At 44.4% G+C, this 16,382-nt stretch overlaps 1 protein-coding gene across 1 annotated transcript; it reads right to left on the minus strand.

Annotated features, from left to right (window-relative positions):
- Window positions 1-1,680: 1,680 nt before the first annotated feature.
- Window positions 1,681-11,602, minus strand: C1S (complement C1s). Its single transcript, XM_065648396.1, has 12 exons — window positions 11,416-11,602; window positions 10,895-10,959; window positions 10,261-10,465; window positions 8,117-8,294; window positions 7,726-7,851; window positions 6,856-7,055; window positions 6,485-6,638; window positions 6,135-6,250; window positions 5,862-5,940; window positions 5,472-5,609; window positions 4,885-4,959; window positions 1,681-2,870 (listed from the first exon to the last, which is right to left on the minus strand). The coding sequence occupies exons 1-12, from the start codon at window positions 11,431-11,433 to the stop codon at window positions 2,077-2,079; spliced, it is 2,148 nt and encodes a 715-aa protein (XP_065504468.1). The 5' UTR covers window positions 11,434-11,602; the 3' UTR covers window positions 1,681-2,076.
- Window positions 11,603-16,382: the final 4,780 nt, after the last annotated feature.

The raw sequence follows: 16,382 nt of genomic DNA on the forward strand, positions 1-16,382 counted from the left end.
CTTTGCCAGTGTATAGTCACCTCTTCGCACAAGATGAATGTGGGCTAAGATTGCAGCCTGGACTAGTTACCAGGGATGGACACTACTCTTTTGTGCTCCAAAAGGTGAAAGCTGAGATGAGTCCACTTACTTAGCAACAAGAAGGAATGGCTACAAAACTTCATACTAAAGTTGGCACATACAGATATAAAAGTGAAAAGCATTCAACATCCTGTGGCTCACAGTTGCTCAGGAATGTAGTACCAGATCCTTGTTTACTAGCCCAGCAACAAAACAACCATTTGCTTATTACACAAAATTGAAGGTGCTCGAGCTGAGTGCAGGAATCTATATGAAATCTCCCAAGAGCTGGACATACCCATTTCCTAGACTCTCAGAAAAACTTAGCCTGGAAGAGGAGGTCTCTAATCCAACCCACTGCTGACAGCAGGACTAACTTCTGAGCTTCAGGGCCTTGCCTGGGCAAGTTATGAAGATATCCAGGGACAGAGATTCCCCAGTCTTTTATGGCACTTGTTCCAGTGCTGACCCACAACCTGGGAAAAAGCCCAACTGGAAATTCCCTTGTTGCAATCTGTGTCTATTGTCTCTTGCCCTGTCACCGTTCACCTTTCTAAAGGTGTGTACTCTCTATCCCTCTGTGTAATCTCTATCTCTCATTTAGGTAACTCTATACAGCAGTTATCTTACCCTCTTAGCTTCCTCCTTTTCAAGCTGAGCAAATCCAGCTTCCTTCATCTTTCATCATATGCTATCTGCACCAGCTCCCTGGTCATCTTAGTGGAAGGATACATGTGAGGGACATAGGACTTTCTGGAGCAAAAGACAAGCCTAACATATGTCAGGTAATCTTCTCCCACAACACTACCTTCCCTAAATCAAGCAAGCTTTATTTCTTAACTAACGCAATAAAGTTTGAAAACATAAAGCCCTAAGGACAGGTGAATGAAAGGATTTTGAAGATGTCTCTTCTGCTCAGCTTGATTCGGAAGTCCAAAGCATCATTGCTGGTAATAGTTGGTCAATGAGATGGGACCATCTCAGAAGAACTTCAAAAAGACTCTTAGGTAGAGAGGTGTGTGGGAATAACGGAAGTTTTGTTGAGGAGAATTGTAAATACGCTCAGGCGACTGCAGCCAGGGTGTAGAAAAACACATAAATCGCAAGTAGAAGCTCTGTGTTTAGGTGACAGGCCTGTCAAAAAAGTCTTAAGGGCACGTTATCAGACATCCTTGAAATTCCTTTAGGCAAAGATCAAAGTAGTGTGGTAAACTGTACCTGCATGAATCCATATATACAGGCCGAAACAAGCAGGCTCGTTGTTCTTCACCAAGGGTTGAATTCTGCAGCACCTGCATCACCACTTGTGTGACCTCTGCCCAGAAGCTTAAATGCTTTTTTGAAGATCCCCCAGTTAGCAAGGTAACGAAAATAAATGTGCTCTTTGTGTTGCATCTGTGGCTTGTGGTTGTTCCTGGAACCTGCCTGTGTTGGCTCACACAAGAGGTGACAAAAGCTGGCAGCGCAGTGGGTCAAAATGTGACTAGACACTTTATTTAGGGAGTTTCAAGGAGAACTAGGTTTAGACTGAGAAGAAGAAAGGCAATACACACACAATAGCACATTGCACAAAAGGCACTTTGGACATTCTTTAATGCTGTTAGATATTCTGAACAATACAGAAAATACATAACATAGATCAGAAACCAGGCTCTGAACCTACCTTGGGAACCAACAATTATTCTCTCTTGTCTTCATTGAAATCTTCGTGTCAGGTGGGGGGCATGGCTAAGTCTTCTCCAAGTGGGAAAAAATGGGGTAGAAAAAAATGAGAGGAAGCAGAAGGATCCTCTTTGTCCAGAACAGTATCTTCCTCTGATGCTACTATGAGCAGAAGAGAATTTCCCTTCTCAGACAAAATGACAGTAGGAGAGACAGATACATGTTTCTGACTCTCCACTCAGCACAGACACAATGAGTAGGCCCATTACATATGCAGAGTAAATACGATCATAGCCAGCCTAAACATGTAACCATCACATTTAGAAAGGGTGACTGTGCTGAAAGGAGAAAGAGCTAATCCTGCCAATCTTCTGCATCCTCATGCTTGCTCATGGTCTCTGTAATCCAGTCCAAATAACGCACTACCTTGGTGTAAAGACCAAAGGTGCCACATCTTGGTCCCCAGGAGATCAGCCCGGCCACATAGTACCGTCTGTCATCAAGAGGATCTTGGATAGCGTAGGCTCCACCACTATCCCCCTTACAGCTGTCCTTGTCACCACCAGCACAGATCATATTGTCAGTGAATCGGTAAGCACTGGAATCAGCAGAGCCCTCTGGTTTCACAGATCGGCACTTATCCATGTCCACCACAGGAATCTGAGCCTTCCAAAGATAAATAGGCAGTATTCCTCTCTCTCTCTGGCCCCAGCCAGCAATGTAGCCCAAAGTCCCTTCTTGCAGCTCATACTCAGGTGATTTACCAGGAAGACAGAGGGGCAAGATGTTTGGGCCCATCCTCACAGGATCCCTCAGCTTCAATAATGCAATATCGTTATCAAAATCTGTCCTGGTTTCTGTGGGCTGCTTCCTCCATCCAGGATGGATGAATGAAATCTCTGGGATCAGCTGCTTGGCTTCCGAGTCCAGAGATTCTCTACGAACATCGATTACCCCAGCATACATGTTGGGTTTGTCATATCCCTCCAACACATGAGCTGCAGTCATGACCCATCTTTCAGAGATGAGTACACCAGCTCCTCTTGGATAATCAAAATACACCTGCCACGGAAAGTTGCCCTTTTCTGCACGGGTGCCTCCAAAAATCTTTGCTTTCTCTTGGATGGGATTACTAGGCAGCCCACAGACTGGAAACAAAAGAAAAAAAGAGGAATCAGGTGGGAGAATCAGCAATTACAAATAAGAGGTTCTTTCTGTGTCCCTCCTTCCTGTGTCCTCAAACATTTTTTATTCCTGGTAACCAATGTTTATCATATGTCATAGAGTTTGAAACCAGTATTTACAGAGAAATTCAAGAACATTCAAGAAAAACTATCAACATTCAATTTAAGCTGAAAATACTAATTCTCAAATTCTTGTTCTGGAAAGCAGTTGTCACCCTGCCAGTGTTGGGTATGTCAAAGCTCACAATTTAATTGCACTCTAGTTAGCACTTTGCTGAATTATGTCCTGCAGCTGAAGGGATTGTCTTTGAAAAAATATTTTCTTAAGTTCTTAGAAATACGATACTGCTCTTTAATTTTTTTTTTGTCAGCTCCAGATAGTCTCAGGTTAAGTGTTCAGGTTTGTCACTGACGTTTTACCATTTTTCCTCTCCATTCTTTTAGTATGTAAAATCTTAAGCAGTGGGTTAATGGATCTGTGGGTCTTATGCGTGCAGAGATGCTCCCTGCTCTTTCAGTAAAATGTTCTGTAATGTTTTGCAGAATGTGAGCACTAAGGGCATAAATAAGACTGGTCACTCTGACATAGCTAAGAAATTGATTTCTTATCATACCCTTAGTCATACAGCCAGAGATTAAGAAACTATAGGCAGTAGGTAGCTTCCAATTAAAATGAAGCAGAGTTTGTTAAAGAATTTCACATAATCACAGAAAGATTTAGGCTGGAAAATACCTTGCGATGTCTCTAGTTCAACCTATTCCTCCCTAACTACCCTTTTCTCTGCTCTCCTAACTGCCAAGCCAGGTTGCTCAGGGACTTTGACAGGTGACTTCTGATCATCCTCAAGAGTGGTGATTAGCCAGCCTCTCTGGACAACACTTCCAGTGCTCTGGGAGAGCATTTTTCCTTAAATATGGTCAGAATTTCCTTTGTTGCAACTTGTGCCCATTGTCTTTTATTGCTGTGCCCTGAAGAAGAAGAGTCAGACTTTATATTCTTTGTAACCATCTCTTGGGCAGTAAATTCCCTGAACTTTATCTTACAATTTGCCTTTTGCACTGTGCACTTGTATAGTCCAAGTCACTGGCTGAGCTAGCTGTTAAGAGGGTTGAATCATCGGCTGGATCTTGTACTTTGTCAATGAGGATTTGGAGCTTTGAAGTAGTGAACAGGCCCTAGGCCTGCTGCCTCCTCTAAGAGGATAAGCTGAACAGTGTGAAAAATACATAGGATTTAAAATTCTCTCTATCAGCTGGAAGTTAAGAGCAAGCCATAACTACCAGCAGTCAGGAGCAGGAGTACTACCCATGCACTTTGCTCCTCAGTGTCTCCCAAGTACACAAAGAGAGGATGAAAAGGTCCTTGACAAGGATCTTGCTTGAGCTTTCAGACACAGTAAGTGTAGCTGAATACTGAAGGAGACATTAAACCTTAAGGGTTTAGGCTACGACTTCCAATAAGAGTAGTGAAAGACCTTTCCCTATAGTGTTGCATCTCTAGTGCCCAGTGGACAGCTGGGCACTACCCCCAGGAGAGGTTTGAAGAGAAGCTACAGCTCTCAGTTTAGCTTGGGAGGGACCAAAGACAGAAAGGTCCAGCATTGTTGGACATCTCTTTTGACCTGACAGTCTTTTTGCTACCTGCAACACAGACAGAGCTCTAAAGCACTGAACAGCTTGAAAATGTGCATGCTTGAAGGTGGGGAAACTGGTGCAAAAACACACACTGATACTTGAAGAGGACCTGTTACACCAGATGTCCTATTATGTTGCCCACTTTTGTTTCCAGTTTCTTTCTGCTGCCTCATCTGACCTTTCTTTGGGGCCCACAGCTTTCAGAAATGCTCTGTCCAACATGATTCAAACAACATAGAAAGGATCAACTGTACATTCAGGCTTAACAGTTTAAAGCCAGAGAGATAAAAGAAGCAGTGGTCTTCATATGCCATGTTTACATATACACAGTTTTTGGTAGTACCTGAGACACATTTTGGTAGTTTTGTTCCCATCTCTTCATTGACCCATTCTCCACTGGCTGAGCACTGATACACCCCTTGGAAAATACAGGAAAAAATAGTGCCATAAGGATGCAATCAAGATGAAGAGAGGGTAAATAGTATTATTGTATAAGATGATAGATTAACCTTCTCCTTGCTTTCCAAAGCAAGCACAGCATGGTAAACATTGCTGAGCTCTCCCTAGAAGTACACCACCCCACCAGGGTGCTTCTGCCCCTGTTTTGGAAGGGCCTCATCTAATACATTTCTTGAGTCCTTTACTTCTCCACCAGAAATCTGTGCTAGATGTGACAAAAATCTCCATAGTTCACACACCAGGAAAAAGGGGAGCAGACTTGCATTTAAGGTCAACAGCCCAAGTATAGACATTATGAGAATGTAGTAAACATAAAGGCAACACAAAACTACTGCTGCAACCCCACACCAATTAGAACTTTTTCCCAGTCTTGACCTCATGGCATATAATCCCAGTACCATGATGATGCCAGTTCCATTTCTTAGGCCTTTGATCAAAGAAATATGTTTGTGTAGTAGAGGCAGTGCTTACCATCCCCTTTGGTTTTTAGAGTATAGTAAGGTGCATCACATTGATACCGGAAAGCAGCTTTGTACAGAGGCTCATGAAGTTCGGAGATGTATACAGCTTGGGCATTTTGAATAAGAATGGGATCACCACAGTTCACAGCTGTAGAGAAGAAATAAAACCAATCAAATATAATCAAAGGGGCACCCTCACCCAGCAATATGATTATTCTGTATGATGGGGAACCACTCAGCTCCTTGTCCCTGTACAGTCATCAGTGCTCATTTCCTCTGTCCCTTCAGCATGCTCACATCCCAGTCCTTCAGTGTTCTCCTGTTCTGGAGATATAGTGGATCTAGAGCCTAAAGGCTCCATTCCAGTCTGCTTCCCACAAAAGAGAGATGGGTCACTTACGAACACAGCTGAAATTGGAGTTGCTCCATTCACCATTGTTCTGACAGCTGGAGTGAAAAGTCGTGATGCTGTCTCGTTGCTAGGGAAAAGAACACATGATCCATGTAAGTCCCTGGCTGTGAAACCTAGCTGACCCAGGCACTTCAGTGGAGAGTCCTCAAAATGCTGCAGTGGCTGGAAGAAGTTTTAATTTTCTACAGGTGTGGCGAAAACTTTGAGTCCTCAAAGGTGCTCAAAGGCCAGAGAGAATATATATTTTTCAATGTAACTTACCCTTACAATTTCGTAGCCTTCAACACATGTGACCTTCACACTGTCCTTGAAGATATACCTGTGCTTCTTTGGGTCAAGAACAGAGTTGAGGATGACACTCGAGGGACAGGTTATAGCTTTGAAGAGACAGGTGGAAAACAGTGATTAACTGGTTCAAAATTGACTCTCCTTCCAGCTCTCAATTTCTTTCTCCCCTGTTATTATTTTCCATAGTAAACATGCATCCTCTGTATACTTAATACCAGCAGCTCTGAACATGTTAACATGCTGTTGTACCATGAATCTGACCTGGGACAAGCTCTCTCCCTAACTCAGCACCAGACAGAATGCTTTCCCAAGTGTTTACTCACGATCACCATAGTAGCGTATTTTCCAGCCTTTGTGTTGTACTTTATGGTCTGTCTGGAAGATTATGTCAAGAATGTTGTTCCTAGTTTTGACTTCTGAAGGACCTGGGAATTTGGTGCCACAATAGGGACCAAGACGCTGCTTTCCAGAGACAAGCTGGGGAAATAAAAAACAAAAAGAAATGAGAAATACCAAATGTATTCAGAGAAATAGTCAAATATATATTCAATAGATAGATATTAAAATGTATTCTCAAGAACTTCAAAAGACAATATAGTTGAAAATAAAGTTAAGCAGTCACAGGCATATGAATATGAGGGGATTGAGGGGAGATCCAAAGCATCCTGGCTCTCTCCCTAAGCACCAGACCTACTGTTAAACTGTCGTGGCAACTCCCTTCTGAGTCAGCTGGTTCCACATCGAAGTCCCCACTGCGTATGGTCAATGCCACAAAGTAGCCTGGACTCAGAACCACTCGGTACTCACAACGTGAGTTCTCTGGGTACTGATTGGGATAGTTCGGGCTGGCAATCTCCCCTGATGGCTCAGTGAAGACATTTCCACTGCAGTTCACTAGGATTAAGGAAGGAGCACAGATAGGATTCAGAAAGGAAATGGTCAGTGTATGAAGCTGACAAGCTTTCCCTCTTCCACTACATCTCCAGTTTCCTCAGTCACCTACATTAACCACGTCACAACATTGCATCTTTCCAAGAAACTGAAACCAGGACCAGCCTCTATCTAATTAGCCAGGGACTTTAACTTCTAGTGGCCTTTCTTTTTACCTTCCACCTGCAATTTAGGCCCCTTTCCCTCATGCTCAGGTCCTCATATTAAACTCCTTTTAACATGCACCATTTGTGACTTTTCAATTTTTTTTATTCAAGCCAAGCAGCCCCTTGGCCATTTTTGTGTCTTTATTGAATGGCCCTGTTTTGTTCAGATATTAAAAGGTTCACAGATAGCAGTACGCTAAGAAGGGTCTTCATTACAGTCTTTAAAGAATGTCATTTAGTAGTTTCTTAATTCTCTTACACAAAAAAGAATGTTAAGAATATGTTAGTTCAAATTCCCCAAATCACAGTCTACTGCCAGTTCAGATTTGCACTGGGATGAATTTTTCCTCAAAATATATCTGTCACAACTGGTTGAGAAGGTTGATAGAAAATGTCTTCCATGCACAATATCTCACTTGGCCTAAATTAACTCTTGCTGTTGACGACAGGTCATGTAGATCTCTTACCTCCACATGTTTTCTTATCCTCATAGAGGAAATAATTTGGTGGACAGGTACAGAAGTAACCTCCAATATAATTATTACAGTAATGACTGCAAGGTTCCTCCACAAAATCTGTGCATTCATCCAAGTCTGCAAGTATGAAAAGATGAATCAGCCAAGATTGGGAGAGGGCCCTAAGGGCAGGAGGAAGATGAGAAAGTGAAACAAACACTGGTGAACAACAAGGAAAAGATATCTCTAAGACAACATTTGTACTGGCCATATTAGAAAGCAGTCTCATCTGGTGCCACCTCTTTTAAACAAGGCGTTCTTGTAAGGAAAACCCTTTGTCAGCTTTCCTCCCCCTGCTAGCCTGGATACTACACAGATTTAGAGGAGGATGTTTCAACCTTACCCACTGCAACATAGTAGGCTGCAAAACCAGTGAAACGCTCCTCATTGGAAAAGTCTGATTGGAAGCTCATAGTGAGGGTGTTATAAGGGACATGAAATTCCTCCACAATCAAGGAGCCAGGGGCATGAGGTTTCTTCCGCCCGCAAAGCATGCCTTCAACATGGCCACCAGAAAGAATCTGCAGAAGAATGCAAAGAGGTGTTATCTCATTACTGGAATATGTGTAATTACCAACAGTTGAGTCTTTCAGCTTACAGGTGGCTAACCAAAGGCTCCTAATTGCATGCATTTCTCACAACATTCAGGTAGATCTCCCAGAGCACAGCTATGTCACATAGCTAGCAGGAGGGACCAAGGCTGCTGTGTCATCCACCAAGCTGGCTAAGGGTGGAAGACAGCCAGCCAAGGTACAGCTGAATGGAGCCCATAGACAACCAATTTCATGATGTTTATAAGACACTTGAGGAGTGTTCCCTGCTACTGATTTCCCAGGTGTGAAATAGAATCATATAATGTCCTGAGTTGGAAGTGACCCACAAGCATCATCAAGTCCAACTCCTGTCCCTGCATATGACAACCCCAAAATTCACACCATGTGTCTGAGGGTGTTGTCCAGTCTCTTCTTGAACACTGTCAGGCTTGGGGCCGTGACTGCCTGCCTGGGGAGCCTGTTCCAGTGTCCACCACCCTCTGGGTGATGAACCTTTTCCTAATGTCCAACCTGAACCTCCTCTGGCACATCTTCCTGCCATTCCCTCAGGTTCTGTCATTGGTCACCAGAGAGAAGAGATCAGTGCCTGCCCCTCCTGCTCCCCTTGTGAGGAAGCTGTAGCTGCCATGAGATCTCCCCTTGGTCTCCTCTTCTCCAAGCTGAACAAACCCAGTGACTTTATCTGATCCTCATACAGCTTCCGCTCCAAACCCTTCACCAACTTTGTAGCCCTCTTCTGGACACTTTCCAGTAGCTTTACATCCTTTTTATCCTGTGGTGCCCAGAGCTGCACACAGTGCTCCAGGTGAGGCCGCACCAGTGCAGAGCAGAGCGGGACAATTACCTCCCTCACCCGGCTGGCGATGCTGTGCTTGATGCACCCCAGGACACGGTTGGCACACTGTTGGCTCATGTTCAACTTGCCATCAGCCAGAACCCCCAGATCCCTCTCTGTGGAGCTGCTCTCCAGTATCTTTTCCCCAGTCTGTATGTACAGCCAGGGTTTCCATGTCCCTGTCTTAATTTCTCAGAAACAAATCAATCCAGGAAGTTAACATCCTCTGGCCCACTTGTATAAAAAATCAACACCATGGTTCAAAATGGCAAAGCCAATCACCAACAGTCTGCAAAACAGTCCAACAGGTTCATTGGTTTGTTGCAAAAGGGCACACGTTCTTATAGCTCCCAGCAGAGCACATCCATCCTAATGTCCCACTTTGGTCCTTCTCCAAGGTGCTGCACATGATCTTACTGCCCGTTTTCACACATAGCTATTGCAGGATAGGATGGTCTTTCTGTTTGTTTGTGTAGAAATACTTGAATTTTTGTGCCTTGTGGGACAACATGGAGCAGAGCTAGTGGGTCTCTAAGTTTTAAGAAATCCATGGTATATAGATAGTAAACTGTGGTGCAATGGACCACAGCACTTTATCTGAGTGCCCTCTATCCATACGCAGATCTCTTGATGGTTTTTAACCTTCATTATTTCCAATCACTTCCTGATTGCATTGAATCATCTATGTCCACTCATGGATTAATGCTGAATAATTTCATGGACAGAAAAGCAATGCCCTAAGAAAATGATGCCTTTATACTTATGGTTCACTGGCTAAGAATATGCCTGACAATAGGGACATGTCAGTGATGGCTAAGAAGGCTTTTCCTATGAATACAGAAGAAACATGGGGAGGCAGGCATATACGGGATAGTTAGTTGGCAGACAATGCCCATGTGATTATGATGCAAACTCAAATCAATTCAGTGACTGCACATGCAAACACACTCAGCCGTTTGGTCGTCTTGGAGCTCAGAACAGGAAGACTGTGTCTATTAATATCTCCTCTTCCAGCCATAAGCTTTGTACACAGCTTTGCTGTTCTGTGCTCCAACCCACCTTCTTGTCTTTTTCTCACTTGAGGATGGGGGACAGTACCTTCACAAAGTCATATTCGCAGTTCTGCGATGGTTCAAGATCCATATGTGTGAAATAAAGGCGAATGCCATATCCTGAAGGGACTTGGATTTCCCAAGATTTCTGCACATCATTGGGATACACCTGAGGATAATTGGGTGACAAGATCTCACCATACATGGAGGCTGAATCAGTCCAGACAGGAAGACAGAAGAAGATAAGGTACCTGAGAAAAGAGGAAAGAAGACGACATTGCAGTAGTCTTCTCTGTCCACATACGCACACAGTCCCTAGTGAAAAAGCTAGTCTTTGGCTGTACAGAGCACGCAGCATAGCTCCTGGCTTTGAAGTTTTAATGACCAACACTGTGGCTGTGTGGGGCTTGTCTTTCTCCTGTAGCCTTTCATACAGAAAGAGCACAATGTCAGTCATGCTCTCTGCTCCTCTCCTGCTCTATAAGAGCTGGTAATGCTACAGGAGTTGATCACAAGGGTCTTAAGTGCTATTCCCTACTTAACTGCCTTGTTCTGGAGGCTGCTTGGGCTACAGATGCATTCAGATTTAAGAATCAGTACAGTACTATAGGAAAAACACATAATTTATAAAATGAAATTATTAACAAACCTGAGCTCCCCTTGGAGATTCAGTAACTCACCGCATGTGGAAAAAACAGATCTTCCTTTCTGAGAACTTGCAGGAATTGGACTTTAGAGTTATGATCTGGGATAAAAATCAATGTGATTGATTAATGTTGCCTGTGCTTCTGCATGTCTGCTAGGCAGGTCAAAGACCCTAAACCCCCAGCTTCTGGAGAACACGTAAATGTTTTTCCTGAAAAACGCATCTATATCTTTGTTCCTTTCTGCATACAGCAACCCCAAGCATCAAGAAGGGGTGCTGGGCTCTGTACTGACAAAATGGAGAGATTATCTCTATCTTAGTACTCACATTCTCCCCTTATGATGATCAGTGTCTCCAAACACCATGCTGGTGCACAGCAAATTAAAACAGAAAGCACATCCATCCCCCCAGGGTATCCAATTCATTCTTCCTAGCACCTCAAAAATTATGCTAAGACCTTGGGGCTGGGGAGCAGCTTGTCCTGACTCTTCTAGCTGTCAGACAGTAACGCTCAGGATATTTTCCTTTCCCATTTCTAAGGCTTGCAATATTTACCTTCTCTTCCCAGTTCATGTCTGGTTTTCTTCTCTCTTCCCTTCACTTTTCTCTTTCTCTTTTTTCTTCCTGTTCACACACTCCTCCAAATGCACCGCTAATGAGACCTCTAATTTGCAATATCGCAGCACCCTCTACCTGTGGGATGCGGCTTCCCAACCTCCGTGCTGGGGTGCGATGCTGGGCCTGCCGGCTTTTGCCTGGAAAGGGAATTTCCAGAAGTTGTTGCACAATCCTGTTGCCTCAGGCCGTGCGGGGGAGCACACAGATCTGGTCTGTATTAGGCATTTTCGGGAAATCAGATGACTTTTGGGAAAAGGGAGGGTAACAGAGTTTTTGGCTGCCTCTCCTTTCCTGCTCTTCCCCCTCCCTTTTAAAAGTTAGGAAGAAAATCCAAAGGGTGTAAGAAAAGAGAGTCCATGTTGGAACTGGTAAAATGCTTCTGCACGGAAAACACTGTTCAAACATCCTGTCCAGAGACCACTTTGCAGGGTCCACTCTGTTAGTGCAACCTGGTGGCCACAGTGCTGCTGCCACTGCCCCTCATCTGATGCTTCAGAGACCCTTTTTAAAGGGGAAAACAAACAAACCAACCTATATATAGAGTGGCCTATTCAATGTTGTGCCTCTCTGAGGCCACCAGGAGGAGTAAGAGTGCATTGTTTTGCTGGTTTTTATTATGAGAACACTCCTCTAAGAACTTTACTAAGAACTGTTAACTACGTCTTTATTTGCCACGTGAACTTCATGTAAGAGCAACTGTTTGTCAGACTTAGGCCTGGAGCAAATTAGATCTAAGACCCTTATGGAAGGGAATTTTAAGACTTATTCCAGGTAGGACCATTAATCCAAGCCAAGACCAAAATGCCACCATACAAGTTAAAATACCTGTCACTAATACTCCAGAAAACCCGTCCTCCTCACAGACCAGCTACACTGGGACTGGACTAAAAATGAAAATGTAAAACTCCATTAAAATATCTACCATTTATAATCAGCACAGCACACTCTAGGGTTTGTTTTAGCCAGGAAAAAAATTGTTCAAGTTTCAACAGGCCATAGGCAAAGTGTGTTAGCAAGGACTCAAGGGAGAGAAACACCTACAGATGAGTCATAACTGACTTCATTGTAGTCAGGATAAAGGCTTTACTTAAGAACATGCCTAGTCTGTTTTCTTTGACAAATTGAAAATGGAGAGAGAAAGAAAACAGTGTGTCATCTACTTCTGATGTCTCTTGGAAGCACAGCTTGATGTTTCTAACTGGAATTTTGAGAAACAAGAAAACGGTGATGAAAGATACACAGAAAATCATGGAGAGATGTTTTATCCTCCAAACTGGGCAAAGTAAAGATCCTGCTAGTAACTCTTCAAGTCACAATCATATTTTTAAATGGGCATGGCAGAGGTAAAATGAATGTGGGCTGATATATTATGCATGTCATTTCATTGCAAGGGAATTGTATATTTTCATATAAACCTGTCTCGACTTGTCTGTGGCAGTGGTAAATTAATACATGTGTGTGTATTAATAATTCTTTAGAAGACATATACCTATTAATTTAGAAAAATATTTCTGAAGTGAGTTAAATAAAAAGGTAGCTGCATTTTACCTGGTCACATACCTACATAATGCTAACTATTTATGCAGAAAATCAGTGATATTGATGTATATATTTACATTGAATGCAGCATTTGACTGCATTTGCCTAGATCTGTATGGTATTTACGATTCATAAGATGAAACAGCTAGGTAGTATATTTTACAATTCACTGAAACTATGTCAGAATTTATATTAAAATAATAATTTAAAAGAAGCAAAATCGTGACACTAAGGTTAATAAATGATAACGTTAAGTTTGCCAATGCAATATAATTCTGCTCAGAGGCATACACATTTTTCTAAATTCCTAAATTACATGACCACATACTATTTACCCTGATTTGCATAAGACAAAACTTTTCTTAAGATGACTCAAAGCTGCATAGCTGTAACCTTTCTGCCAGATGCTATGAAGAACAATCGTGCTCCTGTTTTCATAAAATTACATCTAGAATAGGCTTGACTGGCTTGTCTTCCTCCAGGAAGTTGGGAGAAAAAAAGTTTTTCCTGAGTTCTTAAGAAAAGCCATATTTTTCTCATCTGGAAATACTGAGTCAGTGCATAAAACAAAGGGAGCAAGTATCAAAAGAGAAAATATAACCTGACCAACCTGATAGCTTTCTATGATGGTATGACAGGCTAGGTAGACAAGGAGAGAGCAGTAGATGCTGTCCACCTTGACTTCAGCACGGCTTTGACACTGTCTCCCACAACATCCTCATAGGCAAGCTCAGGAAGTGCAGGTTGGATGAATACACAGTGAGATGGATCACGAACTGGCTGGATGGCAGAGCTCAGAGGGTTGTGATCAACGGTGCAGAGTCCAGTTGGAGGCCTGTGGTTAGTGGGGTTCCCCAGGGGTCAGTACTGGGTACAGTCCCGTTCAGCCTGTTCATCAATAACCTGGATGAAGAGACTGAGTGCACCCTCAGCAATATTGCTGATGATACCAAACTGGGAGGAAGGGCTGACACACCATAAGGCTGTGCTGCCATTCAGCGAGATCTGAACAGGGCTGAAAGACTGGGCAGAGAAGAACCTGATGAAATTCAGCAAGGGCGAGTGTAGGGTCCTGCACCTGGGAAAGAATAACCCCATGCAACAGTACAGGTTAGGGGCAGACCTGCTGGAAAGCAACTTTGCAGACAAGGACCTGAGAGTCCTGGTGTTCAACAGGTTGACCAGGAGCCAGCAATGTGCCCTTGTGGCCAAGAAGGCAAATGGTGTCCTGGGGTGCATTAAGAAGAGTGTGACCAGCAGGTCGAGGAAGGTTATCCTACCCCACTACTTGTCCTGGTGAGGCCACATCTGGAGTTCTGCATCCAGTTCTGGCCTCCCCAGTTTAAGAAGGACAAGGAATTACTGGAGACAGTCCAGTGGCGGGCTACGAAGATGATTAGGCGTCTGGAGCATCCTTCTTACAAGGAAAGGCTGAGAGAGCTGGGTCTGCTCAGCCTGGAGAAGGCTGAGAATGTATTGTATTTATGCTTATAAATATCTCAAGTGTAGGTGTCAAGAGGATGGGGCCAGACTCTTTTCAGTGGTGCCCAATAACAGAATGAGGGGCAACGGGCAGAGACTGAAGCATAGGAGGTTCCATCTAAACACAAGGAGAAACTTCTTTATTTGAGGGTGACAGAGCACTGGAACAAGCTGTACAGAGAGGTTGTGGAGTCTTCTTCTCCGGAGACATTCAAAAGCCACCTGGATGCATTCCTGTGTGATCTGCCCTAGGTGAACCTGCTTTAGCAGGTGGGTTGGACTAGATGATCTCCAGAGGTCCAACACCAACCATTCTGTGATTCTATGATAACATTAACTAGGTGAAATCCATCAGCAGGGAATCAAGGATATGTAAGTAGCAATTAAAATATCCTTAATCTACTAAGACATTGGCAGTTATTTGCCTGTTTCCCATTCTGCCAATAAGAGGATTCAGTGGGTTTCTTGCATGCCGCACTTCTCTGCCTTGCTCTTGCGACCCAGTCTGTTTTTGTTGCCAGTGGTTAAATTCAGAGCTTTGGGTAAGCCTCAGGAAAACTTGCCTGTGCTCTGGCTCAGAACTGCTTGATATAACTCACTGATTTCCACCTCTGTTTCCTGTACCAGGGGGATTTTCACCAGAGTCTGTTCACATGTTTTACTCCCTCCAGCACTGAGCCCAAATGCAAAGCTCTCATAGCCTCCCAGTTAAAACCTGCAACTTGGGATCATTCTGCTCTGTGCACTGTACCACACTGAGATGCCTGCTGCCTTCTGGACTGACCTACCCTGCATCTCTGGATGCAGCTTCAAGTGGCTGTGACTGCTAAGCACAGATGATGCCTACACAGCTGATGCACCACCTTACCTACAAAACAGAAACCCTGCAGTCTTGTTTACACCTAAGGCCTTTTCCCTGTAGGTGAGGGGCTCTGACTCACAGCTGGAGATATCCCACCATGGGATAACTGGCATGGGTTCTGCCATGACCTTCCTAGGGATGTCCATCCTTGCTGCACACATGGCTTCACCAGCAGTTGAGCCAGTGGCTGAAGAGGAACAGTTTAGTCTATTAGAGTAAAATGTTTCTAAATACTTTGGCTTACTTTAAACCACAAGGCTGTAAACTGCAGTAGCAGAGCAGCTGCTGCGAGAGGAAACGTGACATTTCTGCAGCAGGATCAGTAACTTCCAGGAGACGGGTGGCCTGGGGCAGCAGGAGTGACGAGAAGCTCTTGCTTCCTCAGACGCACCAGCCGCTCCTGCCACACCACGAGTGACGACCACGGCTCTGCGGCTCCATCGGCACCGCAGCTACGGGCGAGGATCTCCCGCCTGTTCCGCCCAGCCGGCCGCCGAGCGCCGCCCGCTGCAGCCGGTCCCGCCACTCCCGGCGGCACCGAGAGGCAGCAGCAGGGACCGGCGGGGCCCGCGCAGCCGGCGAGGGCGGGGGGACGCAGCCCTGCAGGGCTCACCCGCCCCGCCCCCCAGCGACAAAACGCGTGTAGCGGGGTAGCTGCGCTCCACTGATCCCCCCGGGCGACACCAGCCAGCGCCTCGAGTTTCGGCCGCGTTGTGTCCGAGCTCACCCACTTGAAAACAAGGGACATGAACTGCAACTCCCTAATTTCGTGGAGGGTGGCTGGGGAACAGAGCCAGCAATGTCTGAAAAACAGGTTCTGACATCACATTTATTTGTGCAATAATTTCCTCACCGAAAACGTGAATTTTTTTCAAGCATACCATCCCCTCCCCATCTTAAACATCCGCCAAGTCCCAGTTTCTCCAACTCTCTCTGGGTTGTCATTCACTCATTCCTGACTTTTTTTCCTGCTGGCTCCAAGGTCTCCTGTTCATCCTTCAAATGAAAACGTACTTTCATG

This window comes from Caloenas nicobarica, chromosome 1 (assembly GCF_036013445.1).
Source record: "Caloenas nicobarica isolate bCalNic1 chromosome 1, bCalNic1.hap1, whole genome shotgun sequence".
In the NCBI taxonomy this organism is placed as follows: Eukaryota; Metazoa; Chordata; class Aves; order Columbiformes; family Columbidae; genus Caloenas; species Caloenas nicobarica.